Source organism: Tenrec ecaudatus, chromosome 1, assembly GCF_050624435.1.
Source record: "Tenrec ecaudatus isolate mTenEca1 chromosome 1, mTenEca1.hap1, whole genome shotgun sequence".
Lineage (NCBI taxonomy): Eukaryota > Metazoa > Chordata > Mammalia > Afrosoricida > Tenrecidae > Tenrec > Tenrec ecaudatus.
Window position 1 is genome coordinate 49,414,167 of NC_134530.1, and position 24,201 is coordinate 49,438,367.

The 24,201-nt window shown below is 48.0% G+C and overlaps 1 protein-coding gene and 1 pseudogene across 1 annotated transcript in view; both read left to right on the forward strand.

Annotated features, from left to right (window-relative positions):
• The window catches only part of CATSPER4 (cation channel sperm associated 4), a 31,329-nt gene that overhangs the window by 2,367 nt on the left and 4,761 nt on the right, over nt 1-24,201 (forward strand). The window contains exons 4-10 of the mRNA XM_075564197.1: nt 2,780-2,881; nt 15,587-15,684; nt 15,853-15,973; nt 16,166-16,299; nt 17,587-17,758; nt 18,483-18,685; nt 19,057-19,216. Coding sequence (XP_075420312.1) covers nt 2,780-2,881; nt 15,587-15,684; nt 15,853-15,973; nt 16,166-16,299; nt 17,587-17,758; nt 18,483-18,685; nt 19,057-19,216 — 990 coding nt within the window. The remainder of the gene's footprint in view (nt 1-2,779; nt 2,882-15,586; nt 15,685-15,852; nt 15,974-16,165; nt 16,300-17,586; nt 17,759-18,482; nt 18,686-19,056; nt 19,217-24,201) is intronic.
• LOC142438016 (U1 spliceosomal RNA) lies at nt 14,873-15,048 on the forward strand (annotated as a pseudogene).

Consider the following 24,201-nt stretch of genomic DNA (forward strand, 5'->3'; position numbering starts at 1 on the left):
GAGTTCCAAGGTGTCACCATCCCAAGGCACCATTTCAACAATCACTCAGGAGTAAATCATAGAGTCGTATCAGGGTCTTCACCCACGTGCTCTTCCCAAACCCACCAGGGAAAAAGCTGTTCAGTGGGAGTTACAAAGACTAGGGAAAGGAGAGCCATATCAAGTAATTTAATAAGCCAGAGAAGGGAAGTCAACAAGTATTGCTAGAAAAAAAAATCAGAAACCCTATTAAACAAAAATATTGAACTATTTCACAACATATCCCCCATCCACTTTATGTACTTCCGAAGGCGGTGCCTAAGAAGAATCCTGGCCGCCTCTTTCATCCGACGTCAGAATGACAGTCGGGCATCTTTCAGGGACTCAGATCTTGTTCCTTTGCCATTTTCTTTGGTTCCTTCAGTGTTGAGAAAAGACGCCTAGAGGGGCAAGACCAGGGCTGTAGGGCGGGTGGAATAGGATTCCCCATGAGATTCTGGTAGGGCAGTCCGTGCTACCTTCCAAGCATGAGGAGGGATTGTCACGAAAAGAAAAAAGAAAACAAAATATTCCCAGGGCAAGTTTCCTAGCTTTTTTCTCACCAATGCAGATTTCATTAAAAAGAAAAAGCAACAACAAAAACTTCTTCCTAGTAGTAAGTTTCAGTGATTGCTTTGTCCTTTGAGATGGCTCCATTGGACTCCCCCGAAGCAGGCACCATGACCTCCTCAGTTGACCTCTCTGCCTTTTATGGGTCAGCAGATCCCCTGGAGAGCCAGTGTTCACCTGGGCCCACGTGCTCGGAACTGTACTGGTAAATTCAAGACTTTCCCATACACTCATCTTCACCAGCTGTGGCCTTGTTTAACAAAGGAAGGAAAGATCAGCTCCTTGAGCTAGCCATCTTCACAATGCTTTTGACTGGTTTGCTGAAGCCAAGATGGTCTTGGGTTATTACAAACACCAAACAGGTGTGATCCCAGTTTTAGTAGCTGTTGTATCAAAGGTCATCCTGTGGCCGTTTCTGGACTCCAACCAATCTTCTCTGCTTTCCTGAAAATGCTCGATTCGTCTGAAAACTTGTGTTATGTGGGGTAGCATTCCCATGAAATTGTTGCAAAGACAGAGCAGGAAGAACGGGGCTGGTGCCTTCCATCCTCAGGGCCCAGTGATTTTCTTTTCTACCTTCCCTTTCCAAATATCACTGCTCTAGGGGTCACGGGGTTCTTGGGCGATACAGCTAATGCACTCAGAGGCTAACCCAAAGTGGGATGGTTTACGTCTACCCAGGAGCACCTGGGAAGAAAGACCTGGTTAGCTCCTTCTGAGACATCACTCCCTGAGAACAGCTCTCCACTGACACGGAGGGGTCACCAAGAAGGTATCAGCTCCTAGCCACTGCTGGTAGTGGTGGTTAGTGCTTAGGAGCAAGGCGAGTCAGGCAATCATCTTTATTGACCAGCTGTGCAGCCTCGGCTGCCCTTCTGATTCTTCATCTATAAGACAGGGATCAATCTCTGTCGTCATACACCTATACAAAGTTGAATTGGCAAAAGTTGCATGACTCTTATATTTATAATAATGACCCCAAAAATAAAGAGTAGCTACTCTTGCTGCTCATGTATCAACAGATATTCCACAGGATTTAGGCCCCTGTTTTAGAGGTGTATTGTTATGGTTTCATGGAACATTCCAGCTAATTGGCCCGATCATGTGTTCAGGGCTTCTGCTTACATCCTAATTCATTATGTAGTGCCCCAGGTCTTAAACGTTTGAAAGTAGCCATTTAAGATATAACAATTGGTCTCTACTTGCCTGGGACAACAGAGGAAGAAGGGGAAGCAGGAATAAGAGAGGAACCGGAATGTGAGGTCAGCTGTCTCCCTGAACAACTGCCTCAGTGGACAACTTCCTCCGAGACCCAGAGAGTGGGATGATTGGTGCCACTTCCATTCCTGAACATTTTGATCAAAGATTCAGTAGAAAGATCCTGATCAAAAAGGGGCAAACTACAGCAGAGAATTTCCAATTTCCATGAAGTCCGTTATCTGGTGCCATGAAGGCTTGGTGAATTCCCAAAACGATTGCCTGAGATAAACTTTAATGCAAAAAAATAAACCCTGAGGTCTTCTTACAACCAAATAATAGTTGAGCTTAACTATCAAGAATGTCTGCCTTGACATTTTACTCTTTTAAGATCTATCTAGCTGGGATCAAACGGACTGCAACCACTTTGAAAGATGAAGTAGGGGCTGGGGTGGAGTACGTTGGGGAGAGAGGATGGGAATGGCAACACAACTGGAAGGATGTGCGCAGTGTCACTGAATTGTCCATGTGGAAGTTATTGACGCGCTCTGTGTTCTGCTGTGTAGCTCGACTCGGCAGTACAATGAGGATAGTGATGTACGATGGGGCTTCAAACTATCTGTAGAAAACTCCCGTGATCTGTTTTGTTAGTTTGTTTGTGTTTTAAGATGAGTCGAGTGCCATAGTGGGGGGTGGGGGGATAGACAAGGCGGTTGACTTGTTATGGACTGGGAGCAACCATTGAGAAGGCTCACTGCCTTCAGACCAGCCTCCGCTGTCTTGATTTCATAGTTTCCCCGACATTTTGCAGCCCCTCACCTGCCTGGCTTTAGCACAGGACCTGGTGTCTATGTGGAAAGTGCTCGCTACTCAGTGTAATGAAGAGTGGCAGTCCCTTCTGCTCCCTCCCCTGCAGACCCCCTCTCTCCCTTGGCCTTGCCTATGGCCCACTCCACTGACCTCGCTGCCGTCCTCTCTCCCTCTGTCTCCATAGAAACACTATGAGTTGTTCTCTATCATAGACGACATCGTGCTGACCATCCTTTTCTGCGAGCTGCTGCTTGGCTGGCTCAATGGTTTCTGGATTTTCTGGAAGGTGAGACCCCCTGCCAACAACCCTACTTCCTGGACTGCCCACTGATGCCTGGCCCTGAACACTGCCAGTGTGTGTGTGTGTGTGTGTGTGTGTGTAGAGAGAAACACAGACGGGGTAAGGCTATGACATGTCTGTGACATGGCAGAAGGTAAGCCAGAGTGCAGCCACCTGGGTTCTAGTCCAGCCCTCTCCAGCGCAGTGATCTTGGACAAACCGTGAGCGTCCTGTTAAAGAAGCGGCTGGAGTACTCCCAGTTGTTGGCAGTGTAGAGATCCTGATTAAAAATAGGTTCAGTTTTGTAGGTCGCAAGGTCTCTGTTGGAACAGCTCTGCCAACGCCGCTCTAGATGAAATCGAAAAGAACACGCAGCTTTGAAAACAGAGGACGGAGCGATGGAACGGTAGCCAACGTTAATTACATGTCAGCAACACTTACAAAAGAATGAGCACGGGAAAGCTTTATTCATGGACATTTGAATTTCATATCTGTAATCCTCACATATCACAAAATATTAGTCTTCAAAAGACTTCCTCCCACCCTTTAAAAGGGTGTGTGGGGGTGGTGCAGGGAGAACATTCTTAGCTTACTGGTCTATAAAACCATCTCCCAGCTGGGTGTGGGCTGTGGGTTCTAACTGCCGGACTCTGAAGCTATTGTTGTTCATTGCCACGGGGCTCAAGGGGATCCCTTGTGGGGCTCTGGTGGGGCCACTGGTTAAGTGCTTGACTATTGGCCAAAAGGTGGGCAGTGTGGATGCCCTCAGAGGGACCTTGAGATACAGGCTGTGATTTGCTTCTTGAATACACTAGAGAGCAGCCACGAAATCTGTGAGGTGTCTTCCAGGAGAGACTCTCAAAGAGCAAGTTCGCTGAGACAAGAGCTCGGGCTCTGAGCCCAGACTGTTGCTGCTGGGTGCTGGGGTGCAGGGTCTGACGCATAGGTGAGCCCCGTGGGTCCTGGCAGAACGACCCTGAGAGGGAGGGCTGGTGGCTGCAGTCTCCAGCACAGGGTCTTTCCTCCTCAGGGATGCGGGGGTGGGGTTTGGACCACTAAGGTTTGGGTCTGGAGCCAAGCTCTTAATCAGTTGTGCCACTGTGAGCTTTCCGGGATGGTTTGCTTCGGTTCTTGCTTCTCGACGCGTAAAGAACTCACGTGGCAGAAGTGCTTTTGTAAACCCACGTAACGTGTTTGAGGGAGAGGGAAGTTTCGGGTAGCACGGCCTGAGATAGCATGTATACACGCCGTCCCCAGAAAGCGTGCAAGGCCGTACGGTGGGGGCCGTGGGAAAGGGCCGGAAAGTGGAGCCCGCAGAACCAAAAGAGGGTCCTGGAACCAACACAAGAAGAGAGTGCGCACCGTGCACTCGGGAGAGATGCCGCCAGCTGGCCTGCCAGAGAGAGCACCTGCAGGAACGAGCCCTGACCTCCGCCTGTGCTGTTCATCCCCTCCCATCCCCATGGGGGGGGGGGGACGTGGTTGAGGCTATTGGCCCATCTTAGTGGCTGAGTTCAGGTGCATGTGTAATGTAATGTTGCTGATTCCATGTATGTGTGGGTCCTTGCCCAGGCTGACCTTTACCTGTGTCTAGTAACCTTGTTCTGCCCATGCCCCGTTTTGGAGTGTCCCCACGGGTGTCTCCTGTGTGCTTGATTTCTTTCCAACCCCTTTGTTGTGGCACGGCCAGCTCATTTGTGTTTAGTTTAGGTATTGAGTAGCGACCACTCTTTTATCCCTAAGCGTTCTGCCTTACACCACCATCAGTTCCAAGGCTCCTGGAGTCCAGGGTTTTCCTTTGCCACTAGGCACGAGACCTTCTTAAAGTGTTAAACCACAAAGGTGTCCCTTTGAGAGCTAAGGTGTGTTGCACCCAAACTGGGGGTCTTTTCAGTCACCTGATAAGCCTGTGACGCCCGGACAGTACATACAGACAGCTGGAGAAGAATCGTTGTCTTTGAACGGTGTTGGTGAAGAATATTGAAAAGTACCGTGGACCGCCAGAAGCAAACACCAAAACTGCTTTGGAAGAAGTACAGTCAGAAAGCTCCTTAGAAGTGAGGGTGGAGGGAGGGGGGAAAAAAAGAGGACCTGATGCGGAGGGCTTAAGTGGAGAGCAAATGCTTTGAGAGTGATTAGGGCAAAGAATGTACGGATGTGCTTTATACAATTGATGTATGTATATGTGTGGGTTGTGATAGAGTTGTATGAGCCCCTAATAAAATGTAAAAAAAAAAAAAGAAGAAGAAGAAGTGAGGGTGGTGGTGAGACGGCACTGAGGAAGCCCCTCCAGGAGACAGAGGGACATCGTCGCTGCAACAAAGGGCTCAGATGGAACGATCATTGGGACGCTGGCACAGAGCCAGGCAGCATTTCATTCTCAAACACAAGATTGCTGTGCGTCTGAGCCAGTGAGAGAAGAGGGAGCTGACGCTAGTCCTAATTTGGTTTGGAAAACATTGCGCAGTGTCCTCTGGAGGGAAACAATTACCCCCAGCTGAGAACAAGTGTTCTAAACCCTGCCCTTCACCCGAGTCCAGAGCCAGGGCTTGTAAGAGGCGATTTTTGCTGCTCCTCCCTGGGTTGTGGGTCACAGGGTCTGTACCACTCTTAGATGGGGGTAAAAGGAAGGAAAGAGAAAAAGACAAGGAAGAAAACCTGTCAGTTAATACCTTAAAACATTACCCAGCCACTAGAAGCATCCCCAGAGTTCTACTCTCAGCCTTCTCCTTATTTCTCCTCTTGCTTAGTTCCCCTCTCTCACCACAACCCACAAAACCAAACCAGTTGCCATCAACTTGACTTTGACTTGGAATCGTGGTGACCCCGTGCATATCACAGGAGAACTGAGCCCTGAGGATTTTCAGGTGTAGGTCATCGGGGCGTTCTTCTTGGGCACCTCTGGGTGGGCTTGACCTGCCAACCTCTAGGTTAACAGTCAAGCACACTAACTATTTGCATCACCTGTTACTGTGGGGCGTTCTCCAGTCCGCTCTGACTCATAGCGAGCCTATGTACAATCGAGTGAGCCGCCACCCAGACCTGTGCCAGCCTCACCTTTGTTCCTGTTTCAGCTGCTGGCTCAGTCCACCGTGTGTGTGTGTGGGGGGGGGGGGCTTCCTCTTTTCTCGCTGCCCCTGTCCTTTAGGGAGGCCTTCTTTTTTGGACATCCACGGTCTATTTATCACCCAAATACTTCTTTGCATCTCTGTTGTCTCTGCCCGGGCTTCTATCATATCTTTTTTTTAACTGGGTGGTACTACAGATTCCCATGGTCCCCACCTGCCATCAAAGTGGTCTTCCTCAGGTACCAACCAGAAAATCTTTACTGTGCCTCAGTGGCTCCCTATTGCTTACAGGATCACGCCTACGTGCTTTGTGGTATCTTAAGGTTTTCCATGATTTGGTCCTTCCTTGCTCTTGCGGCCTCAACTCTCTCACTTCCAGCCCAAGCAGCTGTTTCTCCATCGATACCAAATTGCTTGTGGCTGTCTGCCTCAGTCAGTGTGTAGTGTGGGTGAGCACAAACACACCCGGCGCAGCTGCTGCTCGTCTCTGCTTATCGCCTGCGCTCATGCTCCCTGCCGCCGAGTCCCCACTAGTGCTCCATCCTACTCACCGCTTCTCACTCATTCCGATCGCTTCTCTTCCCGAAGGCTTCCTTGTCTCTCCCAGTGGTGGTGAGGGGCTGCTCTGTGTTTCTCCTTCTTCCATGGGATTGCAGTTTGTCTATCCAAATAAAAATGCATTTTAAAACCGCACACTCACTTCTCTCAAACCTCTCCGTGTGGGGGGAGCCTGCATCTTCAGGATCCACTTCAGGGACGAGCTCTTTCGTGGATGGAAGGAGGGATGAAGCTGTAGGCAGACGGACTTGTAGCTCCTTGTGTCTGTGCGCACAGACAGACTCAGGGTGAGCGCCCAGCGGGGCTGATGCTGGTTAGGCTCCCCAATACATGTTAGAACTTCCCCCCCAGAATGCACAGCGAACTGAACAGCTGCTTCCTTTGGTGTGAAACCAGAACCGGATAATGTTGCCGAATGTTCTGACCAAATGGAAAGAGCCTAGAGCAGTATCCCGGTCAAAGGCAGGCAAGGCGATGCGGAACCGATTTTCAGATTCTCGTGTTGTTCAGACTTTGTGGAGCTGTTTAGACTCGATGAACTCCTGAAACCACTGCTCGGAAAAAGCCTTTAAAATATCCCCGGAAGCCTTTTCAAAGCCGAATCGCAGTGTAGCTTAATTCGGAGAGAAGGCCTGCTCTGACCACCGTCCTCTTTGAAAGAGTGATCGGTGTGGAATCAAGCTGGCAGGAGTGACTCAAAGGTTAGCGAGCCCCGGTGGCGCTGTTGGGTAAGCCTTGGACAGCCAGAGGCAAGATCAGGGGTTCAAACCCACCAGCCACTCCACGAGCCATAGAAGAGCTATCGTGCCTGTCAATATTTACAGCCTCATCAGAATCACCTCGATGGCAGGGAGCAGTTGGTTGGTGTTAGCAAGGTTCAATGGGAAGCTTAGGAGGCAGCGTATCTGTATTAGCGGAGGAACAAATGGTCGCACAACTTGAATATGACTGAATTGTACTTGGAGACATTGTCGAATTTGTGTGCGCTTAGCTGTTTACGTGTGTGTGTGTGTGTGTGTGTGTGTGATCCAAGCGGGTTTTTATACAGGACAGAAGCTTCAGGCGTTACCGTTGCTGAGCACCAGCACCCTCTTGGCACTGCACACCCAGTGGCGGCCTGAGGCCAGAGAGAGAGAGGCCCAGCCTCACGGGACCACAGGGGAGCAGCTGGGAAAAGAGCAGCTGTTTACATTTTAAAAAAATGTCTTAAAAGGGGCATTTTCCCAGGAACTTTTCTCTTTTTGAATATTTAATGCAAATGTAGAACTCAAGGTCGAAACTACTGTACTCAAAAGTACAGAGAATTCTTGCTTCCCTCCTGTCTCCTCCATCCCACTGCGCACCCACAGCATTGCTGTTTCTCCTCGCTGCGTGATCTCTGTGTGTCTCACGGCTGCTCACACTCCCACTTACAGCTGAAGACTCATCCCGGTGGCTTCTCTTCCAGGAAGCCTTCCTTGTCTCTCCCAGTCCAGGTTAGGGGCTGCTCGGTTCTAACTCATTCCTGCAGACTCGCTGCCTCCTCAGCTTCCCATCGAACCTTTCCAATACCTAGCAACAAACCACCGCTGTCATTAAGCTGGTTCGAGGCTGTCAATATTTACAGGGAACTCTGTTACAGCTGTAGGAGTCCCGATTACCCACTGGACTGCAATCTTCAAGGTCTGCAGTTTGAAACCACCAGCCGCTTTGTAGGAGAAGACGGGCCTTTCTATTCCCATCTAGAAAACTCGCCGAGGCACTTTTACCTCTGCTAGAGGGTCACGATGAGTTGGCCCTGACTGAATTGTTGTTGTTGTTGTTATGCCAATGGTCTCTTGTTTATTCTCCCAGTACTGATTTTTGCTAACAACAGTAAACTATAGACATGGCTCCACCCGTTGCTTTTGCACTTGTGACGATCTTCGTCCATTTTCATTTTATAGCTACAAAGTATGCTCTACGGAATAAAGGCTCTGTTGTTTAGTTTCCTGGTCACTTATTGCTGGGCACTTTGATCTTTTTCAAGCTTACACAAATGCCATTTTGTACTCGGCCCTGAGTGTTTGTGGGTTCAGGAGTCCTGGGCCGCCAGTCCTCTGACACTTTGTTACACAGGTGGCTCGCGCATTGCGATGACGCTGGAAGCTGTGCCCTGGCAGAGCCACCCATGGGTGGACTGGTTTTAGCTGAGTTTCCAGACTAAGACAGACTAGGAAACGGGACCTAACCATCTACCTCCGAAATAAATGGACCAGTGAAAGCCTGTGGAATAGCAATGGAACATCGACTGAGACAGTGTGGGAGGATGCGCCCCTCTGGTTGGAAAGCACTCAGAATACAGCTGGAGGAATCCACCTTACTGACTCAGACGGAGTAAAGCGTTTGGACCCTTCATTTGCTGGTGTGCTACAACTCCAAATGAGAACAAGCCACCGCAAACATCCACTGATGAGCAGCGTGTGGCATGGGCGACATAGCAATCTAGGGAACTCGGCAGTCATCAGAAATGAAAAGGAATACATAAAGATCGATATCCTAAGCATGAATGAGCTGAAGTGGATTGGTACTGGCCATTTTGAATCAGTCATGTGATCTATTGTGTTGGAAATGACAAATTGAATAGAAACAGTGTCACATTCATCATCCAAGAGAATATTTCAAGATCTAGCCTGAAGTATACGCTGCCAATGATGAGGTTCTATTTATATGCTTATAAAGAAGACCATTGGGTCATATTGACTATAACTCAAACTTATGCACTAAAACCAATGATGAAGAAATGGAAATTGTTTACCAACCCTTACGGCCTGAAATTGATCAAGCAGGCAGCCAAGTGGCATTGATACTAGTGATTGGAATGCAAAAGTTGGAAACAAAGAAAAAAGATAGGTAGTTGTAAAATAAGGCCTTGGAGATTGCAAGATAGAATTTGGCAAGATCAATTACTTAATCATTGCAAATAACATTTTTTTTGGCTGCTTAAAAGCTTTTATTTTTAAATTATTTTAACATTTTATTAGGGCCTCATACAACTCTTATCACAGTCCATACATATACATACATCAATTGTATAAAGCACATCTGTACATTCTTTGCCCTAATCATTTTCAAAGCATTTGCTCTCCACTTAAGCCCTTTGCATCAGGTCCTCTTTTTTTCCCCCTCCCTCTCCGCTACCCCCTCCCTCATGAGCCCTTGATAATTTATAGATTGTTATTTTGTCATATCTTGCCCTATCCGGAGTCTCCCTTCCCCCCCTTCTCTGCCGTCCATCTCCCAGGGAGGAGGTCACATGTGGATCCTTGTAATCGGTTCCCCCTTTCCAACCCACTCACCCTCTACTCTCCCAGTATCACCCCTCACACCCCTGGTCCTGAAGGTATCATCCACCCTGGATTCCCTGTGCCTCCAGCTCCTATATGCACCAGTGTACAACCTCTGTTCTATCCAGTCTTGCAAGGTAGAATTTGGATCATGGTAGTTGGGGGGAGGAAGCATCCAGGATCTGGGGAAAAGCTGTATTCTTCATTGGTACTACATCACACCTTGACTGACTCATCTCCTCCCCTAAACCCCTCTTTGAGGGGCTCTCCAGTGGCCGACAAATGGGCTTTGGGTCTCCACTCTGCACTTCCCCACTCATTCACTATGGTATATATATATATATATATATATATATATATATATATATATATATATATATATATATATATATTTGGATGATGCCTTATACCTGGTCCCTTTGGCACCTCGTGATCGCACAGGCTAGTGTGTTTCTTCCAGGTGGGCTTTGTTGCTTCTGAGCTAGATGGCCGCTTGTTCACCTTCAAGCCTTTAAGACCCCAGACACTATCTCTTTTGATAGCCGGGCACCATCAGTTTTCTTCGCCACATTTGCTTATGCACCTGTTTGTCTTTGGCAATCGTATCATGGAGGTGTGCACCCAATGGTATGATTTTTTGTTCTTTGATGTCTGATAACTGATCCCTTCAGGACCACGTGATCACACAGGCTGGTGTGTTCTTCCATGTGGGCTTTGTTGCTTCTGAGCTAGATGGTCGCTTGTTTATCTTCAAGCCTTTAAGACCCCAGACACTATCTCTTTTGATAGCCGGGCACTATCAGCTTTCTTTACCACATTTACTTGTTCACCCGCTTTGGCTTCAGCAGTTGTGTCGGGAGGGTGAGCATCATAGAATGCCAATTTAATAGAAGAGAGTATTCATGCATCAAGGGAGTGCTTGAGTAGAGGCCCAAGGTCCTTTCGCTACCTTAATACTAAACCTATAAATATAGACACATAGATCTATTTCCCCATCCTCATATATATATTTGCATGTACATGTCTTTGTCTAGACCTCTATAAATGCCCTTTGACTCCTAGCTCTTTCCTCCATCTCCCTTGACTTTCCTCCTGCCCTACTACCATGCTCCGTCCCCACCTGGGTTACAGCTATACCTCTTCTTTACGTAACCTTACCCTTGATCATTCCCTACCAGGCCTGCAACTCCCCCTCACCACCATTTTGGGTCCCATGTTGTTCCCTTGTCCCTGGATTTGTTAACACCACTTCCTTATCCCTCCCCCACCTCCCCCTGTCCCAAGTCCCCCTGGAACTGTCGGTCCTGTTGTTTTTCCTCCAGATAGTTCATCCAGACTGTCTTATTTAGACAGACCTGTGGAGATAATAACATGCACGAAAACAAGACAGGAAAACAAAGCAACAGTATACAACAAAACAACAACAACAAACCACTGACAAAGAACAAAACAAAACACATCAAGGAAGAAAAGCTTGTAGTTAGTTCAAGGATCGTTTGCTGGCCCTTAGGAGTGTTTTCCAGTCCAGTCTGTTGGGGTACCACGCCCTGGCCCCAAAGTTCACTTTCAGCATTCCCTGGGGACCTTGCCACTCCATTCCCTTGCTGTTCCACTGCACTCCCCCAGTGCTTTGCCTCGGTGTGGTGAGATCAGGTCAGGTGTAATTCGCACACTGTGTCTCCGGTGCTGTCCCCTGTATCGCCCTTAGTCACTGATTGGCATCATTTCTCATAGTGGGCCAGCCATGTTGTTCTCTCTGTGGACTGGCTGCTCTACTCAGGAACATCATCCTCAAGGCCTCGTGGGCCAAGCTGTGCTCCACTCTCTCCTCCTCCCCCTTCATCTGCTCTCGTGTGCTCTGATCAGATATGTCCGTCTCCCGGAGCTGCAGAATCAATGTTGTCCTTTGAAACAAATTCTTCTCGGGGAAGGGGCAGGAATCCACTTAATTTTTGGTGCTTTGAACGACTTCAGTGACGACTATCGCGGTGGAGCAGGAAGAACACCGGTGGAGCAGGAAGAACACACAGAAGTAAAACAGACTTTGTCTGTGGAAGGTGGTGATGGAGAAGTTCAATATCATCAGTCCGAACGAGACCCAGGAATCAGCTGTGGAACAGACCGCCAATTATTGTTTGCATGCAAGTTGAAGTTGAAGATGAAAATTAAGGCAAGTCCATGAGGGCCCAAGCATGACCTTGAGTAAATCTCACCTGAATTTAGAGGCCATATCAAAAATAGATTTGAGGCATTGATCACTAATGACCGGACGCCAGACAAGCTGTGGGATGGTATCAAGGGCAGTATATGTAGAGAAAGAGGGCATTCAAAATCCAGGCGCGCAGGGGGAATTTTAATCCAGGCAGTAGGCCCTTGTTCTATTCACACAACTGCCGCTTAATCTATGTGCAAGTTTCTCAGGAACACAATGAACTCTTCTGGGATTCCTGTTCTCAAGGTTCTCCACAGTTTGTTAAGATCCACACAGCTGAATGACTTGGCATAGTCAATAAAACACCAATAAACTTCTTTCTAGTATTCTCTGGTTTGGTTCAAGATCCATCTGACATCAGCAATGATCATTCTTGTTCCACATCTTCTTCGGAATCTGGTCTGAACTTCTGGTGGCAGGTCCCACTCAATGTACCGGGGAAGCATACGGTGTACAGTGTACCGTGGAACCGTTGTTGGATGATCTTCAGCAACGTTTTACTTGCATGTGATGTCAATGATATTGGTCTATAATCTGAGCATTCTGTTGGGTCACCTTTCTTTGAAATGTGTACAAATAGGTATCTCTTCTAGTCAACGGGACAGATAACCGTCTTCTACATTTCCTGTACAGACAAGTGTTTCCAGCGCTTTATCGGCTTGTTAACACATTTCACTTCATACATTCCAGTGCGTCATCGCAAAGGTGAGGGGCAGTGAAAAAGAGGAAGACCTTCGCAAGAGAGATGGGCACCGTGGCTGCAGCCATGGGTTCAGGCCTAAGAACAATGGGAGCATGGTGCAGGCCAGGGCAGTGTGCCATTCTGTGTACACAGGGTTCTATAAGGCAGAACTGACTCTCAGGGCACCTAACAGCATATGCAAACGACACACTCTTGCTTGCTGAAAGAGAGAAGGACTTGAGTTACTTGCTGATGAAGATCCAAGACCTCAGTCTCCAGTTTGGATTACTCTTCAACATACAGAAAACCCAGATACATTCCAGTATGACAGTCTCAGAGCCTAACTCGCAAACACCTGATTTGTAGAAGGCTCTGGAGGACAGTGGGGGCCCCAAACCCATCTGCAGAGTCTCTAGCCTGATGAAGCCACTGGAAGATGCCCAAGAGCCACAGGCAAGGGTCTCCAACAGCTTTCCTATCAGATAGAGATCATTGTAATCGTGATTATACTGAATTGAACTTGATACTTGGTCAGTTGACCTCTCTCTTGACCCAAGCTGAAATTCTTCTAGGTACAAGTATTTCTTGCTGGTTCCATGACAAAAATTTCTTCCCCGGCCTTTTAAATATTCACGGTGGTCTTTTTTTTCTTACTCACTATTTGTGTTTTTATTTATTATTCTGATTTTATCTGTACCACTATTTTTTATGTTCTTTGCTATTTCTGCTGGGTTTTCCAGTTTGCGAAGCACAGAAGGAGTAGAAACATAGAGGTAAAAACTGACGTAAGGGTTTCTAGGGAGGTGTGGGGTGGGAAAATAGGGAGAGGGAGGGAATTGGGGGAGCAAGCAATGCATGTGGGAGCACTCACTCGAACACGGTGACTGCAAAACTCATTTTAAAAGCGACTTAACGATTGGGGGGTGTAAAAATGTCTTAAAACTGATTGTGATAGCGGTTGTACAACTCTTCTGGATATAATTGAACTGTTGAATTGTGTGATATGTGGATGAAGTGTCAGTAAAAGCGTTAAAGAGAGAGAACCCAAATCCTCAAATATGGACCAATAAACCACGTCGTGACAAACAGAAAAGATGGAAGCTGCCGAGGATTTTGTTCTACTTGGACCCAGAGCAAAGATGTCACTTTGAGGCACAAGGTGCACCTGCCTCCAGCACACGTGAAAGCCAGACACTGGATTAGGATGCTCGGAGGAGAAACGCGGCTCCACAGGACAATGTTGGTCAAGGATATTGAAAGTACCTGCCCAGGAGGGTGAGGGGAAGGTGGGGGGAGAGAGAGGGAACCAATCACAATGATCTACATAGAACTCCTTCCCAGGGGGATGAACAACAGAAAAGTGGGTGAAGGGAGACAGCAGTCGGTGTAAGACATGAAAAAAAAAAAGATAAATTATCAAGGGTTCATGAGGGAGGTGTGGGTGGGGGATGAGCTGATACCAAGGACTCAAGTAAAAAGAAAATGTTTTGAAAAGGATGATGGCAACAAACGTACAAGTGTGCTTGACAAATGGATGGATGGATGGTCGGATTGTGATAAGAGCTGTAAGAGCCCCCAATAAAATGATTTAAAAAGCAAGAAAGTGAGGACTCTGTCCAGGACGAAGTCCACCACCCATCTTGGAGATGGGGAGGGAAGGGTTTGGTTTCACGGACTTCAGAGGGACCAGTTCCTGCAGAAGGACACCAGACCCGGTACAGCAGAGGGTCAGTGAGAAAGAAGAACGTGGATTGACACCGTGGCCACAACAAAAAACCCAAACAGATCCACATTGAGGATGGTGCATGGTCAGGTAGGGTTAGGGACTGGCTCCAGGGCGCCTCGCAACAAGCAGGAGGCCTGATGGCACAGTAGTTGAACACTAGCAGCTACTTATGACAAGGTTGGTGGTTTAAGCCCAGCAGCTCCAGGGCCCTCTGCGCCCCTCACATGCCAGGGGCTCCCTGTGAGTCAGCACCACCTCAGCACCCGTCAGATTTCTAGAAGGGGGATCACTGAACAAAGAGGACATGCCTTTTGAGTTTGTTACTGCACTTTTGAGGTTGAATTGTTCACATGTAGGCTTTCTTTATTTTTTCCTTCCTTTGCCCTCTTCACAGTGATCTTCCACAATTTGCCTGGCACCCTTCCTTGTACTCTAAGAGTGACCTCAGACTTCCCTGGCAGGGGAGAGACCATGATCGCTAAGGTGGTTTTTCCAGGGCGAGGCTCATCCATTGCATTCCGAGTGTGCTGACCCCTGTGGTTTCCCCAAATGTGGGAAACGCGCCTGCAGAATTTGTGGTATAACTTGTGGTAGTGGGGGACTGCGTTTGCCCTATCCCCTGAAAAGAAAACACCCAAAAAAAGAGTGACCTCGCCTTTGAAGCGGTGATCTCCGGTGATTTTACCTTACTGTCTGTTGTGCTGGGTGCAGCTATGAGTCGGTACTGACTCAATAACAGAGCTGGTCTGTGTCTATGACACATACAGGCCGGAGTGCCCCATCTCTGGTCACCTAACTGTAGAACCAGTCCATTCAGTAGGGTGCTAACCAATGTTCACCCACTTTGAGTAGGGTGCTGACGAAATGACCCGAGTCATTTGGCTCACCTTCTAAGGGAAAGCTAGCTGTATTGACATGAGGGTCTCCGCTGTGAGTCTGCACTTGGCTGTTGACACGTGTGTGCGTGGGGCAGTGTGTGCATGTACACTACTTGGCATGTTTGGGAAACGGCAGGGTTTAACAGCAGGGGATGACAGCTGACTAGCCCGCCTAGAGGAATGTCAGCACCCCCTCTACCTTTGGGATGGGGGGAGGGCAGACCAAAGAGGCTCCCATAAGCTGGGCCTGACAGACCCCACTGGGGCTGGCGCACCCCCTAGGATGCCTGGAACATCCTCAACTTCTTTATCATCGCTATCCTGATCCTTTCATCCTGCATTGAGCAACTAAGTTTCGAGTTTATCACCTGCACGCTCAGGTGAGCTGGGAGCTCTGGAAGGGGGAGAGGGTTTTGTTTGCCACTGGGAGTGTGGTGGTGGGTTGCTACCAGCTGGTAAGTAGCTCTGACTCCCTGGGCAGGTAGGGGGTAGTGAGGAGGAGGGGTCTGGGAAGGGTTAAGGGGCACCCCTGAGAGGCTTTGCCACAGGGTGCTTCGTCTGGTTCACGTGTGCATGGCGGTGGAGCCCTTGGCCCGTATCATCAATGTTATCCTGCAGTCAGTGCCTGGCATGCTCAATGTCATGGCCCTCATCCTCTTCTTCATGCTGGTCAGTGCTTTGCCCTACCCTTCCTTGAACAGGCCCCCCGGGTTCTTGGTGGGGAGGGGGTCTGGAGAAAGGGAGAAGCATGTGGGTCTGAATCCCTGGATTTCCTTGGCAGGGTTCCCTTGCATGGTGTTGGCATAGCCTGTCCCCATGGCCCTTGGACAATGTCAGAGTCAAGCTCTGGTTTCCTTGCAGGTGTTCTCTGTGTTTGGGGTCACCCTCTTTGGTGCGTTCATGCCCCAGCATTTCCAGAACATGAAGGTCGCCTTGTATAGCCTCTTCATCTGCATCACCCAAGATGGTTGGGTGGACATCTACATAGACTTCCAGTGAGTGACAGCAGACTTCTTATGCCCATCCCAGTGTGACAGGAAAAGAATGGGGGCCCCGGTGGGACAGGGAGACTGGCTGGGGGAGGATGAGGGTTCTCATGGGGAGAGAAGAACTCCTGGTACTTATTGGGAGGAAGATGGCCCAGCACAAGGGGGTGCCTTGGCTTTTGAACAAGGGGTGGGAAGGAGATGGGCCTGTAGGTTTGTGGTCCACTTTGAGAAGCCCCGCCCCTCTAGAAACGTCATCCATTCAAAGTGCCACCACTCGTTTGTCTGTGGGGACTCTTCCCTTCAAGCCAAAGACCTGGGTGGCAGGTCCGGATGGGACGCAGGGCAGACCTCCAATCCACAGTGGAACCCAACAAACTGCCTGGACTCCTGAAATGTTAGTGCCTCATCCATTCATTTTCAGACCTGCTACCCGAGGTCATTTGGGTCATTAAGTCTAAGCCCTACTTTCCAGGCCACTGAAGGGACTGAATCCCTCTGAGTGATGTATTTTTCTCTCTTTCGTGTGAAGGAAGAAGCCCGGTTAGTGAAGGGTCTCCTCATTCATTACCCATTATGATGTAGGTGGTGGGAGAAAATCACAGGCTGCAGAATAAATCTTAGTGTCTGTACTGCCGAAGCAAGCACAGACTGCAGAATAAATTGAGACTTCGATTGATCATCCTAACCACACAACCTTGGGCAAGGTGCTTCTCTTCCGAGCCTCAGTTTCTTCATCTGTAGACTGGGGATTACAGTGCTAACTATGTCATAGTTTGCTGAATGCTGAGGTTCAATAAATCTATACAAATGGGGTCGTCATGAAATCAGGTCAGGGCTGACTTGACACGACAAAAACAGAGCCTGGTCCAGAAAGCTCCTACTTCTAGTTCATCTCTCGGAAGACTTTTTCTGGGAGTTTTTATAACAAGCTACTAACAGTGGTTAACTCAAAAGTGGGTTGATATATTTTCCTAGGTCCTTTTTTTCTGGTCTATATTATTTTGACAATAAGAAAACCCTACAGAGCCGAGAGATGAAGCTCGATCACGCTGAAGTACAAACCGTTCCCTTGCAGGGATGGCTTGAGAACTGGCCCACCAGCAGGTGCTCAGTGATGAGCAGGTGCTCAGTGATGGCTGTGGCCACCTGGAGTAGCAATGTTAGAGCTACACAACAGCAGGGAAGCAGACAGGAGCCCTAGTAGAGCTTGGGGTCCTGTCCCCATTTCACAGATGAGGAAACCAGGACTCAAGGGGTCAGGGAGGTGACAGGGCGCCTGCCTGCCCTCTCTAGGATGCCAGAGGAGTATACCATGGAGATTGGGGCTGCCATCTACTTTGCCATCTTCATCACCATCGGTGCCTTCATTGGCATTAACCTGTTGATTGTTGTGGTGACTACCAACCTGGAGCTAATGATGAAGAAAGAAGATCGAGGGAAGCAGCAGAAGTTAATCTTCGGTGAGGTGAGTGGGCTGGGCAGAGCCAGAGGAAGGAGAAGGGAGGATGCATGGTGTGCATGCCAAATGGAGTGTACGTGAATGCGTGTGTCTGCTTACACACTCCAGGGCAAGTGTGCATTGGCAGAGGCCGGGAGAAAGCCAGCCTGGGCCCTACAGGCAGCACCCCCACCTTGAGGGCAGACTCTTACATTGGGGTGTATGGTAGCTAGGGGTTTGCTAGATACATGTTTCTAAGGCAACACAAAACAGAACCAGCTGCATGACCTCGGGCCATTCGCCAGTGGAAGGCCCACTCTCCTCTTGAGTAAAATGGGAATGATCTTAGTGCTTGTCCCTAGGGCTGTTGGGATGGAAAGGGCTAATGTGGAGCACTTAACCCATAGTCACAAACAGGGGTGGAGCTTCCTCAGGTTGGGGGGTGGGGTCATCGCTGGGGCCTCTTGCTTAAACGTGTTACGTCCTGTGACTAGAGAGGAGGTAAAACTTTAGGAACTTGCTCAGCCTTCTCAGGCATGGGCGTTCAGGGCTGGATTTCCCGAGGGAGGGAGTATTTCCCTTGAAAGTGGAGGAAGAGGTCACCTCTAGGAGGTGTGGGTCTCACAGCAAAGCGGGGGGCTGAGATTGGATAGGACTGAAACTGAGGGGCATCAGAACTCTGGGGTCCTGAGGAGACCCAAGCGAGGAGGAGGTGCCAGCCTCACCTCCGCTCCACCACCCGCTTGCCCAGAACGACCAGGAGGAGAATAAGGATCTGCCACTGGTGCACTGTCTAGTCGCCCGCGAGGAAAAGTCCAGCCACCCCCAGGAGCCCTTGGCGAGGGGCACCCTGTCGAACCTCTCGGAGACCACGTGCGACAACTTTTGCTTGGTGCTCGAGGCGATACAGCAGAATTTGAAGCAATACAAGGAGCTCCGGGATGAGCTCGACAAGTAGGGGCGGTGCTTGGGGGTGCCCTGCCCGGAGCCCCCAAAGTCAGGGCTGGGCCGGACTTCAGAGTCATCTGGCCTCATGCCCTCACGACTTCACAAGTCGGACACCCTCATCCCACCACCACACCCACCCCTGGGGGCCCAGAGAAGTTGAGTGACTAGTCGAGGGTCACCCGGCCTATTGGTGGAAGAGTTGGAATCTACTCCTCCACTTCCCCCCCTCTCTCAAGGCAGGGCTGCGGGGGGAGGGGTGAGGGGGGAGGGGTGCAGGGGGCAGGTGGACTCCAGGGAGAGGTGGGAGGACTGTCCCTCCCCTCCACTCCGGGAAGCCTCAGGATGCTTGCACTGCCCCCCCCGCCCCCCGCCCCAAGGCTTGTGGACGAAGTACGCTCCATCCGATTCAACCAGGAGCAGCAGGAGGAGATACTGAACCGAGCCGTCTCGACCAACCTGCTCGTAGAAAGCGGGCTCTCGATGGACCTTCAAGAACGCAAACAAGACTTGCTCTCCACGCTCTTAAACATGGAAAAGGTTCTTTCAGTTACTACCCTGTCAGGCTTGGGCCTACACTACCCCCCCCCTCCCCCCCCCCCCCCCCCCCCCCCCCCCGCCCAGCCTGTACTCCTTAGTCCAGGTTCCTGTCTGTCTGTCCCACCATCTGGAGTTACTCTCCAATCCCCTGTGCTGGTGGTTAGGCGTCCTCCAGTCAGCTACCTGCTCACAGCGACCCCATGGGCCACCAAAGAGTCACTGCCTAGTCCTGTGCCATCCTCACAGTTGTTCCTGTGTTGGAGCCTCTGGGTCAAGCCATCTCTTTGAAGGTCTTCCTCGTTTTCGTCAACATCTTGGCAGGCTCGCGATGTTCTTTCCCAAGTTCTGATCGCTGCCGAGAACACATCTGAAGTCTGTGAGACAGAGTTTTCTAGCCTGGTGTTTAAGGAGCGTTCTGACTGCACTTCTTCCAGGACAGACTTGTTTGTCCTTCTGGCAGCCAGCTCCGGAATCCAAATGCACCGATGCTTTTTGCAGTCTTCTTGATTCATTGTCCAACTTTCTCATCTATGAGGCGATTGAAAATGCCACGACCTGGGGCAGGTGCACCTCAGTCTTCAAAGAGCCCTTCCTGTTCTTCAACACTTTAAAGATGCCTTGTGCAGCACATTTGCCTCGTGCAATACGTCATTTGGTTTCTTGACTGCTGCTCCTATCGGCAATGACTGTGGATCCCTGGCATGAAATCTGTGACAACTTCAGTCTTTCTTTCCATTGTTAGCTATTGGTCCAGCCGTGAGGATTTTTGTTTTCTTTATATTGGGTTGTATCCTTGATCTTCATCAGCAAGTGCTTCAGGTTCCCCTCACTTTTATTTTATTTTTTAAAACATTTTATTAGGGGCTCATACAACTCTTAAATATATACATACATCAATTGTATAAAGCACATCTGTACAGTCTTTGCCCTAATCATTCTTTTTTCTCTCTCTCTCTCTTTTTTTTTTTTACATTTTATTAGGGACTCATACAACTCTTATCACAATCCACACATATGCATACATCAATTGTATAAAGCACATCCGCACATTCCCTGCCCCAATCATTCTCAAAGCATTTGCTCTCCACTTAAGCCCTTTGCATCAGGTCCTCTTTTTTTTCCCCCTCCCTCCCCACTCCCCCCTCCCTCATGTGCCCTAGGTAATTTCCCCTCACTTTTAGCAAGTCAGGTTGTGTCACCTGCAGATGCCACATTCTTCTTCACAGAATCCAGCTTCTCTGATTATCTGCTCAGCATACAGATTGAATAAATATGATGGAAAAATATGTTCTGACCCACAGAGCCGAATGTTTTGGCATAGTCAAGTAAACTTCTTTCTGGTCTTCTCTGTTTCCAGCCAAGATCCATCTGACATCAGCAATAAAATCCCTGCCTGGTTTTAGGTCCCTTTCTGGATCTGGCTGGAATTTCTGGCAGCTCCCTGTCAATGCGCTGCTGCAACTGTTGTTGGATGACCTTCAGCAAACGTTACTTGGATGTGGTCTTAATTATACTGTTCAATAATTTCTACACTCTGTCAGGCCACCTTTCTCTGGAACGGGCACAGATACAGGTGTCTTCCAGTCACTTGGCGAGGTAACTCCCTTTCAAATTTCTTGGCATAAACTAGCAACAGCTTTCAGTGTTTCATCAGCTTGTTGAAATATTTCAAAAGGGATTCTGTCAGTTCCCAGAGCCTTGTCTTCAGCTAATGCTTTCAGTGCAGCGTGGCCTTCTTCCTCAATCTCATTGGTTCTTGATCAGATATGCTGCTTGTTGACACCGCCGTACACTGGCCAGTTCTTTTCAGGACCATGACTCCGCGTCTTCCTTCCTCCACCTTTTAAAAAAGCTTTTTATTGTGAATGAGGAAGGGTTTACATTTCAGACAATCAATTTTGTATGCAATTTTTATTGAAACTGTATACAATTTAAAATGCTTATCAAGTCTCCCAATAGGCATTCTCCAGGGAAAAAATGAGGCATTCTATTCCAGTAAAGAGTTCTCCGAAACCCACAAGAGTAGTTCTACTCTGTCCTATAGGATCACTATGCGTCTTAATTTACTACGATGGCAAAGGGTGAGCGTTGGAGGAGGCCTGGTGGCATTGTTAGATACACGTTGGACTGGTAATGGCAAAGTACAAGTTCAGAACCACCAGCTGCTCCAGAGGAGAAGGTTGAGGCTGTGTGCCCCGTAAAGATTTACCGTCTTGGAGACTTTATACAAAGTCACTATGTGTTGGAACGGACTCAGTGGCAGTGGGTTTTAGTTGATTAGCCGAAAGATAGTGGCTTTAATCCACCCAGACGAGACTGGGAAGAGAGATCTGACGATCTAGCTTCTGAGAGATAGTAACCTTGAGATGCTATGAGAAGTTCTCCTCTGCATCCGCGGATTCGCCATGAGTAGAAATTGGCTTAAACACAGCTAACAGTAACAACAGTAAAAGCACTAACCGTAACAGCAGCCTGGGTCAGTTCCTGGGTAGTGGCATATGCTCAGGACAACTGCCTTCTCCTGGTTCTCCTTCCAAGGGAAGAAGCATCGGGGATGGGAAGTAAAAAGACACAGCACATTAGTTCCTTTCTTTCCCTGCATCCTGCACTGTCTGGTCGGGATGGAATCACCTGGAACCTTGTAAATGTGTGACTGTCCACAGACCGGGCTTCCAGACTCAGAGAGGGGTGCAGTACGAAGCAAGTTGTGGGTGTTCAGTCAGCTCCAACTCATAGCGGTCCAATGAATGTAACACGGCCCAGCCCTGCAGCATTCTCACAATGGTGTGTTTTGAGCCCATTGTGCAGTCACTGAATCAATCCATCTCAGCGACTGACTTCCCTGTATCTCTACTCACCTACGTTACCAAGCATAATGTCCTTCTGCAGGGACTAGTCTCTCCTGATAAAATATTCAAAGTACAGCAGACAGTCTTGCCATCCTCCCTCTAAGGAGCTTTCTGGTTATGCTTACTCCAAGACAGATTCGTTTGTTCTGAAAGCCCATGGGCCTTGCAATCGATCAATTTTTCTGCGGTCTTCTCTATTCACTGTCCAGCTGTCACTATTGACAGTAGCTCGGGTCAGGGGCCCTAGTCCTCAAAGGGATGTCTTTGCTCTTACCACTTTAAGGAGATCTTTTACATCAGATTTAACCAATGCAACACGTCATTTAAGTTCTTGACTGCTACTTCCATGAGCATTGATTGTGGACCCAAGTAAAAGGAAATCTTTAACAACTTCCATTCTTCTCCATTTGTCATTCTCCAACTATCATGATATTGTCTCTTGGTCTGCTTGTGAGGATTTAGTTTTCTTTACATTGAATCTTCTTTGCTTGCAGCAAGCAAGGACGTGTTAGCTGCATATTGCAGTTGGTAGCAAAGCTTTCTCCGATCCTGGTGTCAAGTTCGTTCAGTCCAGTTCCTTAGATTATTTGCTCACTGTACAGACTGAATAAGGACGGTGAAAGAATGCAACACTGACATACACTTTTTGTCTTCTGTTTTAAAAATAAATTTTAATAAATCATTTTAATGGGGGCTCTTACAGCTCTTATAACAATTCATACATCAATTGTATCAAGCACATTTGTATACGTTGCCATCATCATTTCCAAAATGCTTTCTTTCTACTTGAATCCTTGATATCAGCTCCCCAATGTCTTCTACTTTTCAACCCATGCAGTACCCCTTTGTTCTATTCAAATGACTCCCTGCTGGTCTTAAAATTTAAGTGTTCTGGAAGTTCCATTCTCTACAATATTCTCCATTGTTTTGTTTCGTTTTTGCTTGTCTTTTATTAAAATTGTGAATCCAGTGGGGGTTACATTTCATACCATCAACTCGGCGCATAGTTTGTTATAATCCACAGTTGAATGCTTTGCCTCGTCCATAAAAAACAAGTAAACACCTTTCTGCTGTTCTCTGCTTTCAGCCAAGGTCTCTCGGACGACAGCAGTGACACCCTGGTTCCACGTCTTCTTCAGAATCGGACTTGAATGTCTAGCAGCCCCCTGTGGATGTCCTGCTAAAGCTTTTGTTGTTGTTATTATTCCCTTCAGCAACGTTTTTCTTGTATGTGATATTAATGGTGCTGTTTCATGCTTTTCACATTCTGTTGAATCGCCTTTGTTTGATGGGCACCAATATGGATCTTTTCCAATTGGTTGATCAGGAAACTGTCTTCCATATCCTAGTGAGTTCCACTGTTGCATCAGTATTTAAAATCATTTCAATTAATATTCATTAATTATTGAAGCTTTGTTTTTTTAACATTTTATTAGGGGGAAGCTTTGTTTTTCATTAATGCCTTCTTCCTTCAATATAATTAAATTTCTTCCTTTCATACCGCTGATTCTTGATCATATGCTACCTTTGAAAATGGTTGAATGTTGACCAATTCTTTTGGGACGTGACTACCATGTTCCTTCCATCATCTTCTTTTTAAAACAATTTATCGTCAATTAGGTGAAGGCTTAAAGAACAGAGCATTAATTTTACATCGAATAACCCATCCAACCTCCCAGTGTCTGACCTGTGGCCATCATTTTTTGTCCACCTCCCCCTTACTGACTATTGTCTTCCCCTGCTCCCAAGTGACCCCCCTGTCTACCCTCTAGCCTGTTACTTCCCTGTCCTGCCCTGCTGGGACCAGCAAAGTCTGTTTCTTTTCATGTGAAAACTCTCCTTGACTCCATAATAGTAGCTTCAGACAAATTTGTCTTTTTGTGCTTGCCTAATTTATTCAGCATGATGTCCTTTAGATTCACTCATGTTATTAGGCATTGGGTAGATTCATTGTTATTCTTTAATTTTACACAGTATTCCATTGTGTGTATGTACCAAAGTTTGTTTATCCATCCACTGATAGGCAACTAGGTTGTTTCTATTTGCTCTCCTGAATAGTGCTGAATGAATAATGCGTGCATATTTGTATTTGCGCTTTGATATATACCAGGTAGAGGAACTGCTGAGTCACATGGT